The sequence below is a fragment of the Ornithorhynchus anatinus genome, chromosome 2 (genome assembly GCF_004115215.2).
Source record: "Ornithorhynchus anatinus isolate Pmale09 chromosome 2, mOrnAna1.pri.v4, whole genome shotgun sequence".
In the NCBI taxonomy this organism is placed as follows: domain Eukaryota; kingdom Metazoa; phylum Chordata; class Mammalia; order Monotremata; family Ornithorhynchidae; genus Ornithorhynchus; species Ornithorhynchus anatinus.
The window spans coordinates 161,918,355-161,939,465 of record NC_041729.1 but is presented as its reverse complement, the minus strand read 5'-3'; the positions used below and the strand labels follow the sequence as shown (position 1 = coordinate 161,939,465).

Genomic DNA, 21,111 nt, shown 5'->3' with positions numbered 1-21,111 from the left:
GCTCACAGTCTTAATCCCCATTTTACAGATGAGGGAACTGAGGCACGGAGAAGTTAAGTGACTCGCCCACAGTCACACAGCCGACAAGTGGCTGAGCTGGGATTCGAACTCATGAGCCCTGACTCCAAAGCCCGTGCTCTTTCCACTGAGCCACGCTGCTTCTCCTATTATTATTAGTGGATAGAACCTGGGCCTGGGAGTCAGAGGACCTGGTTTCTAATCCTGGGTCCATCACCTGTCTGCTGTGTGACCTCAGACAAGTCACAGCTTAACCCTCTTTTCCCCCCATTTCCCTCTGCTCCTCCCCCTCTACCTTCCCATCCCCTCAACTGCTCAACTGTATATATTTTCATTACCCTTTTTATTTTGTTAATGAAATGTACATCGCCTTGATTCTATTTAGTTGCCATTGTTTTTACGAGACGTTCTTCCCCTCGACTCTATTTATCGCCATCGTTCTCGTCTGTCCGTCTCCCCCGATTAGACCGTGAGCCCGTCAAACGGCAGGGACCGTCTCTATCTGTTGCCGACTTGTTCATTCCAAGCGCTTAGTACAGTGCTCTGCACATAGTAAGCGCTCAATAAATATTATTGAATGAATGAATGAATGAACATCACTTCTTTGTGCCTCAGTTCCCTCGACTGTAAAATGGGGATTAAAAATCTGTTCTTCTTCTTCGACTGTAAGGCCAATGTGGGACAGGGACTGTGTCGGACCTAATTAACTTGCACCTACCCCAGCCCTTAGAGCAGTGTTTGGCACAGAGAAGGCACTTAATAAATACCATTTAAAAAATCAGATTAGACCATGGACCTCTGCCACCTCCCTGCTGGGTGACCTTGGTCAAGTCACTTAACTTCTCTGTCCTGCAGTTTCCTCCTCCATAAAATAAATCAATCAACTGTATTTATCATTATTAGTGATAATGTTAAATAATAATAATCACGATGCTGCTTGCTAAATCCTTATTTTAGGCACTGTACTAAATGCTAGCGTAGATACAAAGTAATCGGGTTGGACACAGTCCCTGTTCCCATGGGGCTCACAGTCTTAATCCCCATTTTACAGGTGAGGTAACTGAGGCACAGAGAAGTGAAGTGATTTGACCAAGGTGACAGAGCAGACAAGTGTCCGAGGAGCAGCACGGTGTAGTGGATAGAGCATGAGCCTGGGTTCATAGGTTCTAATCCCGGCTCTGCCACTTTCTGCTGGGTGACTTTGGGCAAGTCACTTCACTTCTCTGGGCCTCAGTGACCTCATCTATAAAATGGGGATTGAGACTGTGAGCCCCACGTGGGACAGGGACTGTGTTCAATCCGATTTGCTCGTATCCAGCCCAGCGCTTACTAAGGTGCCTGGCACAGATTAAGCACTTAATAAATACCATAATTTTTATTATTAATTATTATTACTATTATTATGTAAATCCCAGGCCTGTGCTCTTTCCAATGGGCCCCTTTAATGAAAATTCTCTAAGTAGAGCAAGGGGAGGATGATGGCTATTTTGTATTACGATAAAATGTAGAGTCTAGAGTCTAAACCGTGAGTTCATAGTGGGCAGGAAATGTGCTTATCAACTTTGTTGTATTGTACTTCCCAAGCGCATACTACAGTGCTCTGCACACCGTAAAGTGCTCAATAAATAACACTGACTGATCGATGTTAGTTTGGTGAAAAATGCACTGAAGAAAAATTGAGCTCACAAAATTTTGTAAAGAATAAGGAATTCCTTAATAATAATGATGATATTTGTTAAGTGCCTATTATTCATTTAATCACATTTATTGAGTGCTTACTGTGTGCAGAGCACTGTACTAAGTGCTTGGAATGTACAATTTGGCAACAGATACAGACAATCCCTGCCCAACAATAGGCTCACAGTGTAAAAGGGGGAGACGGACAGCGAAACCAAACGAGTAGTCTGGTGTCAATATCATCAAGATAAATAGAATCATAGATATATGCACATCATTAATAAAATAGAGAAATAAATAATATATACAAATATGCACAAGTACTGTGGGGAGGGGAAGGGGGTAGAGCAGAGGGAAGGAGTCGGGGGAATGGGGAGGGGAGGAGGGGCAGAGGGAAAGGGAGGGCTCAGTGTGGGAAGGCCTCCTGGAGGAGATGAGCTTTAACTAGGGCTTGGAAGAGGGGAAGAGAGTTAGTTTGGTGGAGGTGAGGAGGGAGAGCATCCGGGACAGCCGGAGGATGTAGGCCAGGGGTCGACGGCGGGACAGGCGCGAACGAGGGACGGTGAGGAGGTGAGCGGCGACAGAGGAGTGGAGTGTGAGGGGTGGGCTGGAGAAGGAGAGAAGGGCGGTGAGGTAGGAGGGGGAGAGGTGATGGACAGCTTTGAAGCCAAGAGTAAGGAGTTTTCGCTTCATGCGAAGGTTGACAGGCCTGGAGGTTTTTGAGGACGGGGGAGACATGCCCAGAGCGTTTCTGTAGAAAGATGATCCGGGCAGCGGAATGAAGAATAGACTGGAGAGGGGAGAGACGGGAGGAAGGGAGATCAGAGAGGAGGCCGACACAATCATCCAGCCGGGATATTATGACAGTTTGTACCAGCACGATAGCCGTTTGGGTGGAAGGGCGGATCTTGCCAATGTCTGAAGGTGAGACCGGCAGGTTTTGGTGACGGATTGGATGTGTGGGGTGAATGAGAGAGCAGAGTCGAGGATGAAACCGAGGTCGCGGGTCTGTTAGACGGGTAGGATGGTGGTGCCGTCCACAGTGATGGGAAAGTCAGGGAGAGGACAAGGTTTGGGAAGGAAGATAAGGAGCTCGGTCTTGGACATGTCGAGTTTTAGGTGGCGGGAGGACATCCAGGTGGAGACGTCCTGGAGGCAGGAGGAGATACGATCCTGGTGGTAGGGGGAGAGAACAGGGGAGGAGATGGAGATTTGGGTGTCGTCTGCGTAGAGATGACAGCTGAAGCCTTGGGAGCGAATGAGTTCACCGAGGGAGTGTGAAAGAGGAGGCAGTGAGAAGGTTATGGTCAGAGAGAGGGATTTCAGAGTTGGTGAGGGTGGAGATAGTGCAGCGATAAGAGATGATGAGATCGAGGGTGTGACCGAGTCGGCGAGTGGGCGAGGTGTGGTGGAGCAGGAGGTAGGCAGAGTCGCAGAGTCGAGGAGCGGTAGCAGGCGGGGGGCAGAGGAGTCATCCAGGTGGATGTTGAAGTCTTCTAGGATCGGGGTGGGCAGGGAGAAGGAGAGAAGGAAGGTGAGAAAGGGGTCAAGGTGGTTAAAGAAATTGGAGATGGGACCAGGACGGCGGTAGATGAAGAATCTGGAGGGGGTGGTAGAGGCGAATAATAAGGGCTTCGAAGGAGGGGAAGGAGAGGGAAGGGGAGGAGGGACAGTGCGGAAGCGGCATCGGGGTGCGAGGAGGAAGCCGACGCCGCCTCCTCTCCCCGTGAGTCTGGGGGAGTGGGAGAAGGCGAGGCCTCCGCTGGAGAGAGCGGCAGGAGAGACCGTGTCCTCAGGTAAGGGCGAGGAGGAGGAGAGAGCGGGAAAGGAACAGGTCAAGGATGGAAGCGGGGGTTCCAGAGGCCACACTTGGCAGCAGCTGTGGGGGAGGAGGAGGGAGAGGGAAGGGAGCAGGGGGTGGGGAGGGTTTGGATGGGAATGAGGCGGCGGGGAGAGGAGGGTGAGGGGTGGCGATGAGACAGGAGAACTGAGATGGGACGAGGGTGGGGAGGAGGGAAGGGAAGGGGTTGGAAGGGAGGGGTTTGGCGGGGAAGAGAGCAAAGGGAGGGGGATGAGGGGTGGCGCTCAGTGGGATTCTAGGGAGCAGGGGAGGGGGCAGAGGAAAGTGAGGGAAAGAGCTGGGCGGGAGAGGGGAAGGTGAGGATTGGGAAGGGCAGATGGGAGCAGGGGAGTTGAAAGGTCACGGTGAGGTCAGTGAGGTAAATGACAGCACTGAGATGGGTTAACAGTTAACATGCAATAGCAACAATAATATATGCAATTAATATGATATTAATAAGCGTGTGATGCTCAGAGTAGAATGTAGAATTGTCCACGGGTCAATCGAATCAAAAAGGCTAGCGGCAAGGAGAGTCCAGAGGCTCTCGGCCCAACTGTCTCTGAGGCGGCAGAAGATCGGACTTCCTGTGCATTTGGAGAAGGGTGGAGCTGTTATGGGGAGAGGAGTAAATAACCAAACGACATGGGTGGGCTGAGTAGGTGCGAAGGCAGGTAGTAGCTAAAATAACACAGTGAGAACAAGGATATTGTTTCTGGGGGAGTGGAGAGGGTGGGGGGAATCAGTCACCTCTAGTCTGAGCACAGGGAAGGAGGAAATGGGGGTTCCCCGAGGATGGTCACTTCTGGGGGGGGGAGGCGGGAATACAATGTCCCACGGCCCTAGTCCGGGGAGAGCTGGGGAACGCAATGTCCCGTGGCCCTGGGTGGGTCGGGGGAGGTGGGGAACACAACGTCCCACGGCCCCGGTTGGCTACCTGGATGACGGTCGCTTCGAGGGGTGGTTCTAGTGATCCTGGAAAGGGTCCTAGTCCAGGGGGCAGAGAGATCAACTCTCGGGGATCGCCTATGTGCCAAGCACTGTTCTCCGGTCTTAAATTCTCAAGTTCTAAGTTCTTAAGGCTACCGATCACGCTCCATCACTGACTCCTTAACAGAAATGTGACCGTGTTGTTCTAAGAAAATGGGTGTCAACGTTTCAAAGGGAAAATGATTTAATATTTGGATTTAAAGTCAACCAGAGGCCTTCGAACTGGGTTTGGAGTCGACGACCTACCCAAATGCCTTAAAAACATGTTTTCGCGGCTCTGAGGAAAACCGACCTAAGTACTGTAACATGTTGAATTGTTCAAGTAACTGGAACGCAAATGTAAAGGCATTTGGAGGACTCGGCATGGTTTGTCCCTGGCAGGCTGACAAAAATAACATCCTCGTTTGGAGGAGGGTGAAATGAAGAGCTAGCTCACATTCTCCCCCAAGCCCGGCCTCCAAGCAGAGCAAGATAGGGACGGGGAGGCGTTTGCTTTATTCAGATTCCCGTCGAAAACGTGTCGTTTACCGCTTATTGTATCCTCCCAAGCTCTTAGTACAGTGCTCTGCACATAGTAAGCGCTGGATAAATACGATCGACTGATTGAACGACTGACTGATCTCCAACGTCCCCTCCCTCCACCGAGGCAGAGTCCATGCGTGCTGGACCAGGGAGGAAAGCTGCTCCTGCCTGTAGGCTCCCAGATCCTCCATTTATGCTGAGACTCTGAGCTTATTTTCTGTGGAAGCAGCTTGGCCTAGAGGATAGAACCTGGCCTTGGGAGCCGGAGGACCTGGGTTCTAATCCTTCCTCTGCCACCGGTCTGCTGTGTGACCTTGGCGAAGTCACTTCACCTTTCGGTGCCTCGGTTGCCTCATCTGCAAAATGGGGATTCAATCCCTGTGCTCCCTCCACCTTAGTTCATGTGCGACCCGATTACCTCGTATGTACCCCAGAGCTTAGAACAGTGCTTGGCACATAGTAAGTGTTTAACAGATAGCATTATTATTATCTATTTGTCTGTATTGTGTTCACGCTTAATGTTTCATTGTTCCTGTTGCATCTGCTTCCCATCAGCAGGGAATGTGTCTGTTGGACTCTCCCAAGTGCATAGTGAAGTGCTCGGCACATAGTAAGTGCTCAATAAATACGACTGACCGACTGCCTCTCCCTGCTGGGCCCATCTGCTCCAACTTCCACCGGCAACACCGCTCCCCAAACCCTCCTTCCCTCCGTTCGGAGCTCGGAAGGAGTAGCCCCTCGGCGGTCGAGTGCTTTCTGCCCTGAAAAATTTATCCCAGGAACAACAGGCCGGGATTGGCCCCGGAAGGAAAGTGAAAAGGCTCGCTTACCGAGGAGGAGCCAAACTAGTCATTGACAGCTAGTCAGGATGTCTGGCCAGGGTGGGGAAACCGTCCAAATCATTCAGCCCAGAAGTTGCGCTTGCTGTGTTCACTGGCTCCTTGTGGCCCTGTGGAAACACGTGAGGCGGGGAGCCAGGAGACCGGGGTTCTAATCCTGACACTGCCGTTGACCGGCTGATTGACTGTGGGCAATTTACCTAGACTGCGAGCCCCATGTGGGACAGGGACTCTGTCCAACCGGATCATCTCGTATCTACCCCTGCGCTTAGTACAGTGCTTTACGCATAGAAAGTGCTTGGCAGATCACGCTATTAACCTTAAGCAGAAGTGGATACCGGGATTTCAAAAGTTTCCTTCCCTTGTCCTTACTATGAATAGCTTGACTCGGGCAGCTGAGGGACAATCGTCTATCCTGATGAGTGCTGGGCTCCCTGGCCAATGGACTTCCATTACTGCAATGAAGACAACGTGCCTCCAGCTAAGGAGTATTGGAATATTTTCCTTAATGGCTGTTCACGCGGGAGGTTGTTTCCCTCTTTCTTCAGGATGGATGAAACCACCCTGCAAGCTTTAAGCCTTCTATTCCTGTCCAGTAGCAGAGGCCACAGTCAGTCGTTTCCTCCCTTAAAATTATTCCGCCCTGCCTTGCTGCAGAGAGAGGAGAAGACCCTGGTTTTCCCTTTGGCATATTTAACCCTCAAGTTTGACTCTGCTTTTCCCCCAACCACTCTCTTGCTGAGTTGGCCAACAATACCAAGTGCACTGCTTTCTGGGGCTGCTACTCTAAAAGGAAAAAAAAGCCCCACAATTTAGTTGCCATCACTTGGGACCAAAGATTAATCAGTGTCTATGAATGTGATCTTACCGCCAGCCCGACTCATACGTTTCCAAGTCACCCCACCCCACCCACACTTATTGCTATTGTTCTCGTCTGTCCGTCTCCCCCGATTAGACTGGAAGCCCGTCAAAGGGCAGGGACTCTCTGTTACCGCTTTGTATATTCCAAGCGCTTAGTACAGTGCTCTGCACATAGTAAGCGCTCAATAAATACTATTGAATCACTTATTCATTCATTCAATCGTATTTATTGCACGCTTACTGTGTGCAGAGCACTGTACTAAGCGCTTGGAAAGTACCATTCGGCAACAGGTAGAGACCATCCCTACCCCACAATGGGTTATTATTATCTTAGCTCCTCTGAGCCTCAGTTTGCTCATCTGTAATAATAACCACGGCATTTGTTAAGCGCTTACTGTGTTCCAGGCACTGTCCTGAAGCTCCGGGGTGCTCACAAGCAGATCCGGTTGGAAACAGGCCACGTCTCACAGAGGGTTCCCATTCTTCGTCCCCATTTTACAGATGAGGTCACTGAGACACAGAGAAGTGAAGTGGCTCGCCCAAGGCCACCCAGGAGACAAGTGGCAGAGCGGGGATTAGAACCCATGACCTCTGACTCCCAGCCCCTTGCTCTATCCGCTACACCATGCTGCTCCTCTGTAAAATAGTAGTAGTAAGAACAGCATTTAGTAAGCAATTAGTAGGTGCAGAGTAATAATAATAAAAATGGTATTTGTTAAGCGCTCACTATGTGCTGAGCACTGTTCTAAGCGCTGGGGTAGATACAGGGTAATCAGGTTGTCCCACGTGGGTCTCACAGTCTTCATCCCCATTTTATAGATGAGGTAACCGAGGCACAGAGAAGTGAAGTGACTTGCCCAAGGTCACACAGCAGACAAGAGACGGAGCTGGGATTAGAACCCACGATCTCTGGCTCCCAAGCCCGTGTTCTTGCCATTAGGCCTGGGAGAGAATATACAGGGACAATGTACATGGCTCTCGACCTAAATGTCAGTCTATCGTATTTACTGAGCGCTTACTGTGTGAGGAGCACTGCCCCAAGCACTTGGGAGAACACTCTATCCAATCACAGACAGAGGTCATGGGTTCAAAGCCCGGCTCAGCCGCCTGTGAGCTGTGTGGCTTTGGGCAAGTCACTCAACTTCTCTGTGCCTCAGTTACTTCATCTGGAAAATAGGGATTAAGATTGTGAGCCCCATGTGGGACACCCTGATCACCTTGTATCCTCTCCAGCGCTTAGAACAGTGCTTTGAACATAGTAAGCGCTTAACAAATGCCACCATTATCACGATTAGACTGTAAGCCCGTCAATCGGCAGGGACCGTCTCTATCTGTTGCCGACTTGTTCATTCCAAGCGCTTAGTACAGTGCTCTGCACATAGTAAGCGCTCAATAAATACTATTGAATTATTATTACATTCCCTGCAGATGCGAGACAAACCCATCAGTAGGGATGAGACATTAAACCCAAAAGACAACACAGACCAGACCATCAAAGGCTGCATTACGTGGAAGTACGAATGTGGCCGAGTGGAGAGAGCCCGGGCCTGGGAGTCGCAGGTCGTGGGTTCGAATCCCGGCTCTGCCACCTGTCTGCTGTGTCACCTCGAGCAAGCCACTTCACTTCTGTGGACCTCAGTTCCCTCATCTGGAAAAATTCAATCCCTGGTCTCCCTTCCCCCTAGGCAGCGAGCCCTATGTGGGACAGGGACTGTGTCCAACCTGATTATCTTGTAGCTACCCCAGAGCTTGGCATATAATAAGTGCTTCACAACAATGATTATTATTATTATCACTACTTTTTAATTTAAAATAAGAAAAATGCATTTTTGCACTGTTTTTCTTACAAATAACTAAATTGGTAACAATAAAAATTTCAGGTGTAGAAATAGGGCAGAATGGCAGAGAAAAGACACTCAAATCTTTTTTTATGGTATTTGCTAAGTGCTTACTACGTGCAGGTACTGTTCTAAGCGCTGAAATGGATACAAACTAATCAGTTCAGATGCCGTTCCTGTCCCACATAAGGCTCACGGTCTTAAATCCTAATTTTGCAGATGAGGGAACTGAGACCCAAAGAAGTGAAGTGACTTGCTCAAGGTCACACAGCAGACAAGTGGTGGAACCATGATTAGAACCCAGGTCCCTCTGACTCCCATGTCCTAGCCACTAGACCGTGCTGCTTCTCAATTGGCGACAGACCAGGAATTAAGATGCTGAAATGCGGAATAATATTTCTGGGATTTATTAAGGTGCCCAAGTGCTGGGAAAAATACAAGATCATTAGATCAGGCCCAGTCCCTGTCCCTCACACCATTCACAGTCTAAGAGGAAGAGAGGACAGGTATCTTATCCCCATTTTAAAGACTAGGAAACTGAGTCACAGGAAGCAGCATGGCCTAGTGGATAGAGCACAGGCCCGGGACTCAGAAGGATCTGCCTTCTACTCCCGGCTCCACCACTTATCGGCTGTGTGGTCTAGGGCAAGTCGCTTCGCTTCTCTGGGCCTCAGTTTCCTCATCTGGAAAATGGAGATTAAGACCGTGAGTCCCATTTGGGACAGGGGCTGCGTCCAACCTGACAATAGGGAAAAAGTGTAACAGATAATAATGGTAAAGATGGTATCTGTTAAGCACTTACTATGTGCCAAGCACTATTCTATACAAGAAGAGAAGCAGCATGGCTCAGTGGAAAGAGCACAGGCTGGGGAGTCAGAGGTCTTGGGTTCAAATCCCAGCTCCGCCACCTGTCAGCTGTGTGACTTTGGGCAAGTCACTTCACTTCTCTGGGCCTCAGTTCCCTCCTCTGTAAAATGGGCATTAAGACTGTGAGCCCCACGTGGGACAACCTGATTACCTTGTATCCCCCCAGCACTTAGAATAGCGCTTTGCGCATCGTAAGCACTTAACGAATACTATCATTATTATTACTATTACAAGATTATCAAGTTGGACGCAGTCCCTGTCCCATGTGGGGCTCCCGGTCTTAATCCCCGTTTTACAGATGAAGGAACCGAGGCCCAGAGAAGTGAAGTGACTCGCTCAAGGTCACCCAGCAGACAGGTGGCCTATCTAGGATTAGAACCCAGGTCCTTCTGGCTCCCAGGCCCACGCTCTCTCCGCTAGATCACGCTGCTTCTCAAGACGGTTGGGACTGGGTAGGAGGGCAAATCCGAATGCTGCTGGTAGGGGAAACGTCAGCACCCAAGGAAGAGACTGACAGAGTTTGGACTCCAACTCTATTTATTGCCACTGTTCTCGTCTGCCCGTCTCCCCCGATTAGACCGTAAGCCCGTCAAAGGGCAGGGACCGTCTCTATCTGTTGCCGACTTGTTCATTCCAAGCGCTTAGTACAGTGCTCTGCACATAGTAAGCGCTCAATAACTACGATTGAATGAATTGAATGAACCTGGGACTTGAAATGTTCCCATGGGGTGGGAAAGGCTGGGCCTCTAATTGGGCTCCTCAAAATCCTTCGGGTTCCAGGGGAATAGGCTGGTTCTGAGGCGGTGAATTCCTTCACCCTGCTGAGAATAACTAACTCGTTCACCCTGGCAACCGGGGGAGCAGAGTATACGGTTCAGTTCCTTCTGCATTGTTTTAAACAGCAGAGGCTACGCACCGTGTATTTGTCCTGCATCATGTGTTTCCTTATGATACATTTCTTAGATAGATGGAGTTCCTGAATACAATTACCCAGACGCGTTTCTTCATTCCAGTATTTGTTGCCCCACCGGGAGCCTATACACGTGTCTCTTGATCCGATATATTTTAGAGGCCTGGGTTCTAATCCTGATCATCTCCCTTTCCTGCTGTATTCATTCATTCATTCGATTCATTCAATAGTACTGAGTGCTTACTATTTTCATTCATTCAATAGTATTTATTGAGCGCTTACTATGTGCACAGCACTGTACTAAGCACTCGGAATGTTCAATCAGTAGTATTTATTGAGCGCTTACTATGTGCGGAGCACTGTACTAAGCGCTTGGAATATACAATTTGGCAACAGACGGAGACCTTGGGCAAGGTTTTTTGGTTATTTCTTACGGTATTTGTCACGTTCCAGGCACCGTACATAGCGCTGGGGTACAGACAAGCCCATCAGGTTGGACACATAAACTGTCCACAGTCTTAATCCCCATTTACAGGTAAGGTGACTGAGGCCCAGAGAAGTGAAGTGACTTGTCCAAGGTCACACAACAGACAAGTGGCGGATCTGGGGCTAGAAGCCGGGTCCTTCTAATAATAATAATGTTGGTATTTGTTAAGCGCTTACTATGTGCCAAGCACTGTTCTAAGCGCTGGGGTAGACATAGGGGAATCAGGTCGTCCCACGTGGGGCTCACAGTCTTAATCCCCATTTTACAGATGAGGGAACTGAGGCACAGAGAAGTTAAGTGACTTGCCCACAGTCACACAGCCGACAAGTGGCAGAGCTGGGATTCGAACTCATGAGCCCTGACTCCAAAGCCCGTGCTCTTTCCACTGAGCCACCAAGCCCGTGCTCTATCCACTAGATCACACAGCTTCTCTGAGAAGTCTCTTGACTTCTCTGTGCCTCCGTTTCCTCATCTGTAAAATGGGAATTCAATACGTAGCCTCCCTCCCCCTTCGACTGAGAATCCCATGGGGGACAGGGACTGTTTTCTGAATTGCTTATATTAATGATAATAATAATAATTTGGTATTTAAGCGCTCACTATGTGCCACGCACTGTTCTAAGCACTGGGTAGATACAAAGTAATCAGGTTGTCCCACGTAGGGCTCACGGTTTTAATCCTCATTTTCCAGATGAGGTAACTGAGGCACAGAGAAGTTTAGTGACTTGCCCAAAGTCCCACAGTTAAGTGGCAGAGTCAGGATTAGAACCCACAACCCCGGCTCTTTCCACTGAGCCACGCTGCTTCTCCAGCAGCGATATTATGTCTATCTAATAATGTCGGTATTTGTTAAGCGCTTACTATGTGCCGAGCACTGTTCTAAGCGCTGGGGGAGATACGGGGTGATCAGGTTGTCCCACGTGGGGCTCACAGTTTTAATCCCCATTTTACAGATGAGGTAACTGAGGCCCAGAGAAGCGAAGTGACTTGCCCAAAGTCACACAGCTGACAAGTGGCAGAGTCGGCATTCGAACCCATAACCTCTGACTCCCAAGCCCAGGCTCTTTCCACTGAGCCACGCTGCTTCTCTATCTCAGTGCTTACTACAGTGCTTTCCACAAAGAAAGCATCTTATAGCTACCATTATTACTATCATCATCATTAGTAGTAATAGAGCGCAGATTCTGTCAATTATAATCACTACACTATTTGTTGAGTGCTACTAGGTGCCACACACTGAACCAAGCGCTGGGGTAGATACAAGATCATCAGGTCCCCCGTTCCAAGCGCTTAGTACAGTGCTCTGCACCCAGTGAGCACTCAATAAATACGACTGAATGAACGAATCCCCGTTTTGCAGATGAGGACACTGAGGCCTGGAGAAGTGAAGTGACTTGTCCAGAGTCACAGAGCCAACAAGCGACAGAGGAGGGATGAGAACCCAGGACCTTCTGACGCTCAGGCCCAGACTCCTTCGACCGGGCTACCCTGCTCCTCAATACGAGGACAGGAAATTATCGACGTTCCTCATCATCAATCGATCAGCGGCATTACTTCCTGAATGTAAAGCACCGTATTAACGAATTACGGCGAAACAAAAACAAAGGAAAATTCTACTCTCCCAAGCGCTCAGTCCAGTGCTCCGCATACAGTAGGCACTCGCTAAATAGCACCGACCGATCCCTTTCATTCCCAGGATCTGGAACGGGGGAACCCGCTGCGGAAAGAAAACGCCCCTCAGCTACTTCGATTTAAAAGAACCGAAGTTTTAAGAGAACCGAAGAGCAAACCCACGCAGGGCGACGAAACGACAACCTGGAAACCCGTAGGTGGCCGTTACCCCGCTCGGAGGAGTCGGGTGCTTGGCGAGACGTCGACATCTCTCCGTACCCTGACTTGGGAACAAGTTGAGGATCATAAATTATCCACATGAATAAAAGTTACGATGTTGTTCGGTCACCGGTAGTTACCGCATGCCCAAGATAAAAAACAATTAGGGCGAGGAGTTATGGGTGGGAATTCTACGAATTGCCACTGCGGCCAAATCATTTCCTTCCTTCCTTCCCAGGTGGAGGAGCCCGGCTCAGACCCCTCAATCCCTCCCGGCGGGACAAATGCAGGAAGCTCGTTCTTTCGTAAATCTGGCAGTCGTGGCAACCGAGACTTCACAACAAGACGGAGTTCCTTCAGTTGCACTGGTGTGAAGCGCACAGCCGGGGCTGCTGAAACCTTCCAGTGACCAACACCAGAATTACTTTTACTCTTTGTCTCTTCTTTTTTTATAGTATTGAAGTTCGTTTATTCATTCATTCAATCGTATTTATTGAGCGCTTACTATGTGCAGAGCATTGTACTAAGCGCTTGGAATATAAAATTCAGCAACAGATAGAGACAGTCCTTGCCCGATGACGGGCTGCGCGTGGCTCAGTGGAAAGAGTCCGGGCTTGGGAGCCAGAGGTCGTGGGTTTGAATCCTGCCTCTGCCACTTGTCAGCTGTGTCAATGTGGGCAAGTCACTTCACTTCTCTGGGCCTCAGTGACCTCATCTGGAAAATGGGGATTAACTGTGAGCCTCACGCGGGACAACCCGATGACCCTGTATCTCCCCCAGCGCTTAGAACAGTGCTCTGCACATAGTAAGCGCTTATTTGTTAAGCGTTATCATCATTAAAGCCGACGGTGAGGAGCTTCCGTTCGACGCGAGGTGGACGGGCAATCACTGGAGGTTCTTTCATTCAATAGTATTTATTGAGCGCTTACTATGTGCAGAGCACTGTACTAAGCGCTTGGAATGAACAGGTCGGCAACAGATAGAGACGGTCCCTGCCGTTTGATGGGCTTACGGTCTAATCGGGGGAGACGGACAGACAAGAACATGGACTGGATGTTTTTTTAGAAAAACGATCTGAGCATTAGAATGAAGGAAGGACTGGAGAGGGGAGAGGCAGGAAGCAGGGATACGGTAACTGCCCGGATCAGCACGGTAGCAGGTGGATGGATAGGGGGGATTTTAGCAATAAATACCATTGAGTGCCGCATGCAGAGCACTATACTGAGCGCTTTGGACCATATAACTCGGTATGAATCGGTAGACACGTCGCCTGCCCACAGTCTATCGTGCTGTGAAGGTAGAACTGACGGAATGCGGTGAGATTTGAATACGTGGGTTGCGGGAGAGAGGCGAACTGAGGATAAGGCCAAGGTTACCGGGATTGGGAGTCGGTGGTGCTGCCGATAGTGATGGGAAAGCCAGGGGGAGAACAAGGTTCGGAGGGGGAAGATGAGTTCTCCTCGCCGACCTCCCCGCCTCCTGTCTCTCCCCACCCAATCCGTACTTCATTCTGCTGCCCGGATCATTTTTCTACAGAAAATGGGCTGCGCGTGGCCCAGTGGAAAGAGCCCGGGCTCGGGAGTCAGAGGTCATGGGTTTGAATCCCGACTCTGCCACTTGTCAGCTGTGTGACTGTGGGCAAGTCACTTCACTTCTCTGGGCCTCAGTGACCCCCTCTGTGAAATGGGGATGAAGACTGTGAGCCCCCCATGGGGCAACTTTATCACCCTGTATCTCCCCCAGAGCTTAGAACAGTGCTCTGCACATAGTAAGCGCTTAACAAATACCAACATTATTACCTCTGCCACCTGTCAGCTGCACGACTGTGGTCAATTGGCTTCTCTGTGCCTCAGTTCCCTCAACTGTAAAATGGGGATGAAGACTGTGAGCCTCACGTGGGACAACCTGATGACCCTGTATCTCCCCCAGCGCTTAGAACAGCGCTCGGCACATAGTAAGCACTTAAATACCAACGTGATTATTATTACAGAAACATTCAGTCCACGTCTCCCCGCTCCTCAAGACCCTCCAGTGGATGCCCACCCACCTCCGCATCAAACAGTAACTCCTCACCCTCGGCTTTAAAGCAATCAGCTCGTTTCCTCCCTCCCCGCCTTGCCGCTCTCCTGACTACAACCCGGCCCACGCACTTCGCTTCTTCAAGGCCAACCTACTCGCTGTACCTCGATCTCATCTATCTCACCCACGTCCTGCCTCTGGCCTGGAACATTCTCCCTCTTCATATCGCACAGACGTTTCCTCTCCCCCGCTTCAAAGCCTATCGAAGGCCCATCTCCTCCAAGAGGCCTTCCCTGACTGCACCCTCCTTTCCTCTTCTCCCACTCCCTTCTGCATCTCCCTGACTTGCTTCATTCATCCCCCTCGCAGTCCCACAGCCCTTAACGCACATTATCTGTAATTTATTTATATTAGTAGCGCTCTCCCCTCTGGACTGTAAACTCGTTGTGGGCAGGAAACGTTGTCCTCTCCCCAGCCCTTAGTACAGTGCTCTGCGCAGTGAGCGATCAAGAGACGTGACTGATTGACCGATTGATGGTTCTATTTTAGACGCATTTAGTAGGACGTGTTGGCGGCAAATCCAAGTAGAGTCGTCCTGAAGGCAGGAGGAGATATGATACCGCAGAGAGGGAGTGAGATCAGGGCTGGCGATGGAGATTTGGGACTCCACTTCCAGGCGGTAGTTGAAGCCATGGGAGCAAATGAGTTCCCCAGTGAACTGCACACTCCAAGCGTTTAGTACAGTGCTCTGCACGTAGTAAGCGCTCAGTAAATACTATTGAATGAATGAACCAATGAGCAATCTAGATGGAGAATTAGAAAGGAACCCAGAACTGCTCCCCGAGGGACTGTGGATAGGAATAGTGACGGTTTTTTGTTCAGCACTTACTATCTGCCGGGCACGGTACTAAGCGCTGGGTTGGATACGAGCAACTCGGGTTGGACCCAGTCCCCGTCCCTCGTGGGGTCTCAATCCCCATTTTACACACGAGGGAACTGAGGCCCAGAGAAGTGAAGTGACTCACCCAAGGTCACACAGCAGACAAGTGGCGGAGCCGGCATTAGAGTCCATTATCTTCTGACTCCCGGGTTCGTGCTCTAACCCCCACGCCGTGCTGCTTCTCATATTTTGACTTTGATTTTCTAAAGAAAAGCTTCCACGTTTTACTTTTCAAATAATGAAACCACTTTATTTTGGGAAGGGCAACCTAAAAAGGCCTCTTTGGCCATTTCCCCTTAAAATACCCTTGGGAGATGTTCAGGGCGGGTGTCCACTCGGGTGTCCGCTTCTTCTAGACACGGTAGAGTAGCGGAGGGTTATAAAAATGTAAAAACTATTTCAGGCCACGGAACTATACAGTCTTGCTGAAAAACGACTAGATCAAATCCGGCATCCGAGACTGCGGCTATCCACTAAGTTACCCGGGCCCCGCTTCACTGCCGGCTAGCTTTGCCGTTCTCTGCCGAGTCCATCCTGAAAAACAGAAGAGGAAGAGGGATCCGTGTTAGGACGTGAAAATGGACTCCCTAAAGACACCCGTGATCCCACCCTCGCAATCGCCAAGTCCCCGTTTTTCATCAGAGCGACGCGTCGCGCAACACTAAAGACTGGGGCGGTTCTCTCCGGCTCAGAATCCTTCGCCCCGGAGACTTTCTTTGCCTCGAAACGACCGAGAAACGAGCATATCTGGATTGAGTTCAGAACCCCAATCCACTTCCCTCTCCTCCCGCCCTCTTCTTCCGCCTAAGGGAGGTCGAGGGGGCTTTCTTTTACACAGTGCTCATCTCTGTTTTTGGCATTTTTTCCAAGCGGTATTTGTTAAAGCGATTACTCTGTGCCAGGCGCTGAATGAAGCGCCGCGGTAGATGCAAGCTCATCAGCTTGGACGCAGTTCGTGTTCCACGTGGGGGTCACACTCTTCATCCCCACTTGGCGGATGAGAGAGCTGGGGCGCCGAGAAGTCAAGTGACTCGACCAAGGTCCCTCCGCAGACAAGTGGAGGAGCCGGGATTAGAAGCCGGGTGCTCTGACTTCCCGGGACGGGGCTCTTTCCGCCAAGCCAAACTGCTTCACGCAGCGAACCTCCACCGTGCTTTCCTCCGGGCGGGGAGGGGTGCCCTTTTTTCCCCCGCGAGTCCTACAGAAACATTCCCACAGGAATGTTCTTGGGTCCTTACTGGTCAGGGCAGTCGGGTCTAAAGGGTCAGCCCGCTGGAGGCTTGTTCTGAACTGAACTAGGGTGCCTGGGAGGGAGAAAAAAGCCAAACCTGTTGGTCTAGTTTCACTCCGCAGGGCCGACTGGTGAAAAAAACCCAGGGCCCGACAGGAAACGTTGATCGAAGGCCCTTCCGGTTCCCATTTCCAACAAGAGATGCTATTATTCAAGAGGCCAACGTGGGGGACGACTATAAACGCGATTAACCAGAGCAAACGTGGTACCTCAAGGATACAGACCCGTTCTCTTCTTTAAGGTGCTGATACAACTCCGCTCGATTATTGACAGAGTTCAGCCGGCCAACGAACTCCTGGTGTTTCCTGGAATTGGCCGTGTTTATCCTATTGCTCCACAGGGACAACAAGGACATTGGTCCTGGTGGGAATTTGGAAGCGAGAGAAACAGAGAGTCCATCAGTCCATTAGTTCTAATACCAACTCAGTAAAAAAAAAACGAAGGCTTTGAGAAAAGGGCATGTTTTTCTTTTTTTCACTCCACCTCTCTCATTCAGGATGTCACTGAATTAATATGATGATGATGTTGGTATTTGTAAAGCGCTTACTATGTGCAGAGCACTGTTCTAAGCGCTGGGGAGATACAGGGTAATCAGGTCGTCCCACGTGAGGCTCGCAATCTTCATCCCCATATGACAGATGAGGGAACTGAGCCACAGAGAAGTGAAGTGACTTGCCCACAGTCACACAGCTGACAAGTGGCAGAGCTGGGATTCGAACCCGTGACCTCTGACTCCCAAGCCCGGGCTCTTTCCACTGAGCCATGCTGCTTCTCTGTCAGCATTTAGTATATTTAATATGACATTGCCACTAATGTAACTGTGGAAGGTGTTAAGCGTTTACTCTGTGCCAAGCGCTGTACTAAGCGCCGGGGTGGATGCGAGATCATCGGGTCTCACGTGGGGGTCACAGTCGAAGCGGGAAGGGGCCCAGGGATCGAATCCTCATTGGACAGATGAGGGAACTGAGGCACAAAAATGGTCCGGTTCCACGAGGCCACCTTTTCAGTCCTAAGCCAGTCTCGAGAGATTTGCAACCCGTATGAGCCGGGAAATCCACGAAAGCTACATGGATGCAATCGATCAATCTCCTCCCCGTCGCCCCTAATCCCTTCCCTGCCCCACAGCACCTGTGAATATCTGTACCTATTTATTATTCTATTTATTTGATTAATGCTGTGTATATATCTATAATTCTATTTATCTATTTCGATGCTATCGATGCCTGTCTACTTATTCTGTTGTCCGTCTCCCCTTTCTAGACCGTGAGCCCGCTGTTGGGTAGGGATCGTCTCTATCTGTTGCCCAATTGTACTTTCCAAGCGCTTAGTACAGTGCTCTGCGCACCGTGAGCACTCAATAAATACCACTGAATGAATGAATGTTTATTAAGCGCTTATTCTGTGCAGGGCACTGGACTGAGTGTTCGGGAGAGCCCATTCCAGGAATCTGTTGCTGAATTGTACTTCCCAAGTGCTTAGTACAGTGCTTTGCAGACAGTGAGCGCTCAATAAATAGGACTGAATGAAGGAATCCAAGAGAACGAGCAAGCACGCTCCCTGCCCAGAAGGGGTTTAGACTGTGCGTGCGATGTGTCTAGCTTCCTTTTCTTCCCCCGGGGCTGACCAGATGCCTTTTCCCCTGCCGCTCAATCAACCACCGGACCGAAAGGGAGCACCTACAGCGCGCGGAGCACTGTGCTGAGCGCCTGGGAAAAATTCATTCATTCCATTCAATGGGATTTAGTGAGCGCTTACTGTGTGCAGAGCACCGTACTAAGCGTTTGGAAAGTACAATCTGGCAACGAATGGAGACGATCCTTACCCAACAACGGGCTCACGGTCTAGAAGAAAATCTGGGCGACGTGATCCCGACCCACGAGGAGCCTACAGTTTGGCGGGAGAGACGGACACTCAGATCAGTTCCAGGCCGGGGTGGGGGGATGCCACGGCATTATTACGGAGGAAAAACCAGAGGGTGTGAGAGAGAAAGCCCAGCGGCACTTCTAGACATCGCTGGAAATTATTTCTATTCATGTCTGTCTCCCCCTCTAGACTGGAAGTTCGTTCGCTTATTCAGTCGTATTTATTGAGCTCTTACTATGCGCAAAGCAATGTACTAAGCGCTTTGGGGGCTCGTTGTGGGCAGGGAATGTGTCTACCGACTCCGTTACAGCGAACCCTCCCACGTAGCACAGTGCTTAGCACAGAGTAAGCCCTCAATGAATACCATCCATGATGAAGACTGATGAGCTATTTGAGAAGGGCCAGTTTTCCTTAATGTCCGTCTCCCGCTCCAGACTATAAGTGCGCTGGGGGCAGGAAATTCATTCATTCAATTGTATTTATTGAGCGCTTACTATGTGCAGAGCACTGTACTAAGCACTTGGAATGTACAAATCGGCAACAGATAGAGACAGTCCCTGCCCATTACAGAAATGTTTCTACCGACTCCATTATAGCGTACCCTCCCACTTAGCACAGTGCTCTGCACATAGTAAGCCCTCAATGAATACCATCCACGATAAAGACTGATGAGCCATTTGATAAGCTGGGCCAGTTTTCCTTAACGTCCATCTCCCCCTCCAGACTATAAGCGCGCTGGGGGCGGGGAATGTGTCTACCGACTCGGTTGGAATCTCTTCTAGTCCAGCGCTCTGCTCAATTAAAAACCACGGATCGAAGGTAACGGAGATTAAGCCCCAAATCATTACATTCAGTTTGGAACTGGAACTTGTCTAAGCACACCTCGGGCGGATTCTGTTCAGAAAAAAATCTCTTTCTTCTGGACCTAGACGTTTGTGAAATAATAATAACGAGGGCAATGAGAATGATAGTTGTGGTATTCCAAGCACCGTACTAAGCACTGAGATAGACGCAAAGCAATCCATCCCACACAGGGTTCCCAGCTCAAGGGGAAGGGAGAAGAGGTGTTTAATCCCCATTTTACAGATGAGGAAACTAAGGCTCAGGGAAGTGAAATGTAATGATAATGATAATAATAATTTTTGTTAAGTGCTTACAATGTGCCAAGCGCTGTTCTAAGAGCAGGGGTAATCGGGTTGGACCTGTGTCCCCGTCCCACATGGGGCTCCCAGTCTTCAACTCCATTTTCCAGATGAGGGAACTGAGGCCCAGAGAAGTGAAGTGACTTGCCCAGGGTCACACAGCAGACAAGCGGCAGAGGCGGGATGAGAATTCAGGCCGGCCCCCTAGCCCCTAGGCCACGCCGCTCCCCGTTCAAGAAATCCAGTCGCGTCTGCTGGGTTTTGCTTGGCTAAATTTCAGAAACTTTCAAGAAATGCCTCCCCCTTACCTTTCGACTTCTCCACTGGCAGGGCTTCATCCATTTCGACAAGGGGCTTTTTATTGGGCGGCTCCGGAGAATCGGGGGAGTCTTTGATGATCTCCGCCTCGGCCAGCTCTTCCTTCCCCCGTTCTAAAATCCCTTTTAGCCTGGAGGACAAAAAAAAAAAAATCAAGAAGAAGCCTCGAATCTAGGGTTACCATCAGCATTCTAAGTCCCCTCGGCTGATGACATGATTCAACTAAATAGAAGCAGCGCGGCTCAGTGGAAAGAGCCGGGCTTCGGAGTCGGAGGTCATGGGTTCGAATCCCACCTCTGCCACTTGTCAGCTGTGTGACTTTGGGCAAGTCACTTCACTTCTCTGTGCCTCAGTTCCCTCATCTGTAAAATGGGGATTAAAACTGTGAACCTCATGTGGGACAACCTGATGACCCTGTATCTCCTCCGGCGCTTAGAAGAGTGCTCTGCACATAGTAACCACTTAACAAATACCAACATTATTATTATTACCTTGGCCATTCACCGTCTTTATTTAAAGTCGGTCTCTGGACAACTTTAGACAAAAGAAAACGTTCTTCGAATAGTCAATCAAGCAATCAATCGAATTTACGAGCCCTTGCTCTGGGCAGGGCATCGTCCTGAGTGCCTGAGAGAGTAGGCGGTCGAGTGGCTACCACGGGTTTGAATCCCGGCTCTGCCACTTGTCTGCCGTGTGGCCTTGGACAAGTCACTTCACTTCTCCGGGCCTCAGTTACCTCATCCGTAAAATGGGGATGGAGACTGTGAGCCTCACGTGGGACAGGGACTGCGTCGAACCCGATTTGATCGTATCCCTTCCAGCGCTTGGTACAGTGCCTGGCACATAGTAAGCGCTTCACAAA

The 21,111-nt window shown here is 50.0% G+C and overlaps 1 protein-coding gene across 2 annotated transcripts in view; it reads right to left on the bottom strand.

The window, feature by feature from the left end:
* Positions 1-15,857: 15,857 nt before the first annotated feature.
* The window catches only part of INTS13 (integrator complex subunit 13), a 53,060-nt gene continuing 47,806 nt past the window's right edge, over positions 15,858-21,111 (bottom strand). Inside the window, exons 16-18 of one of the 2 annotated variants that reach the window (XM_029057785.1) lie at positions 20,240-20,379; positions 17,136-17,286; positions 15,858-16,169 (exon numbers count right to left, since the gene is read on the bottom strand). In XM_029057785.1, the coding sequence (XP_028913618.1) occupies positions 16,130-16,169; positions 17,136-17,286; positions 20,240-20,379 (331 nt within the window). In that variant the 3' untranslated portion in view covers positions 15,858-16,129. The remainder of the gene's footprint in view (positions 16,170-17,135; positions 17,287-20,239; positions 20,380-21,111) is intronic. The other variant, XM_029057788.2, reaches the window with a different exon arrangement.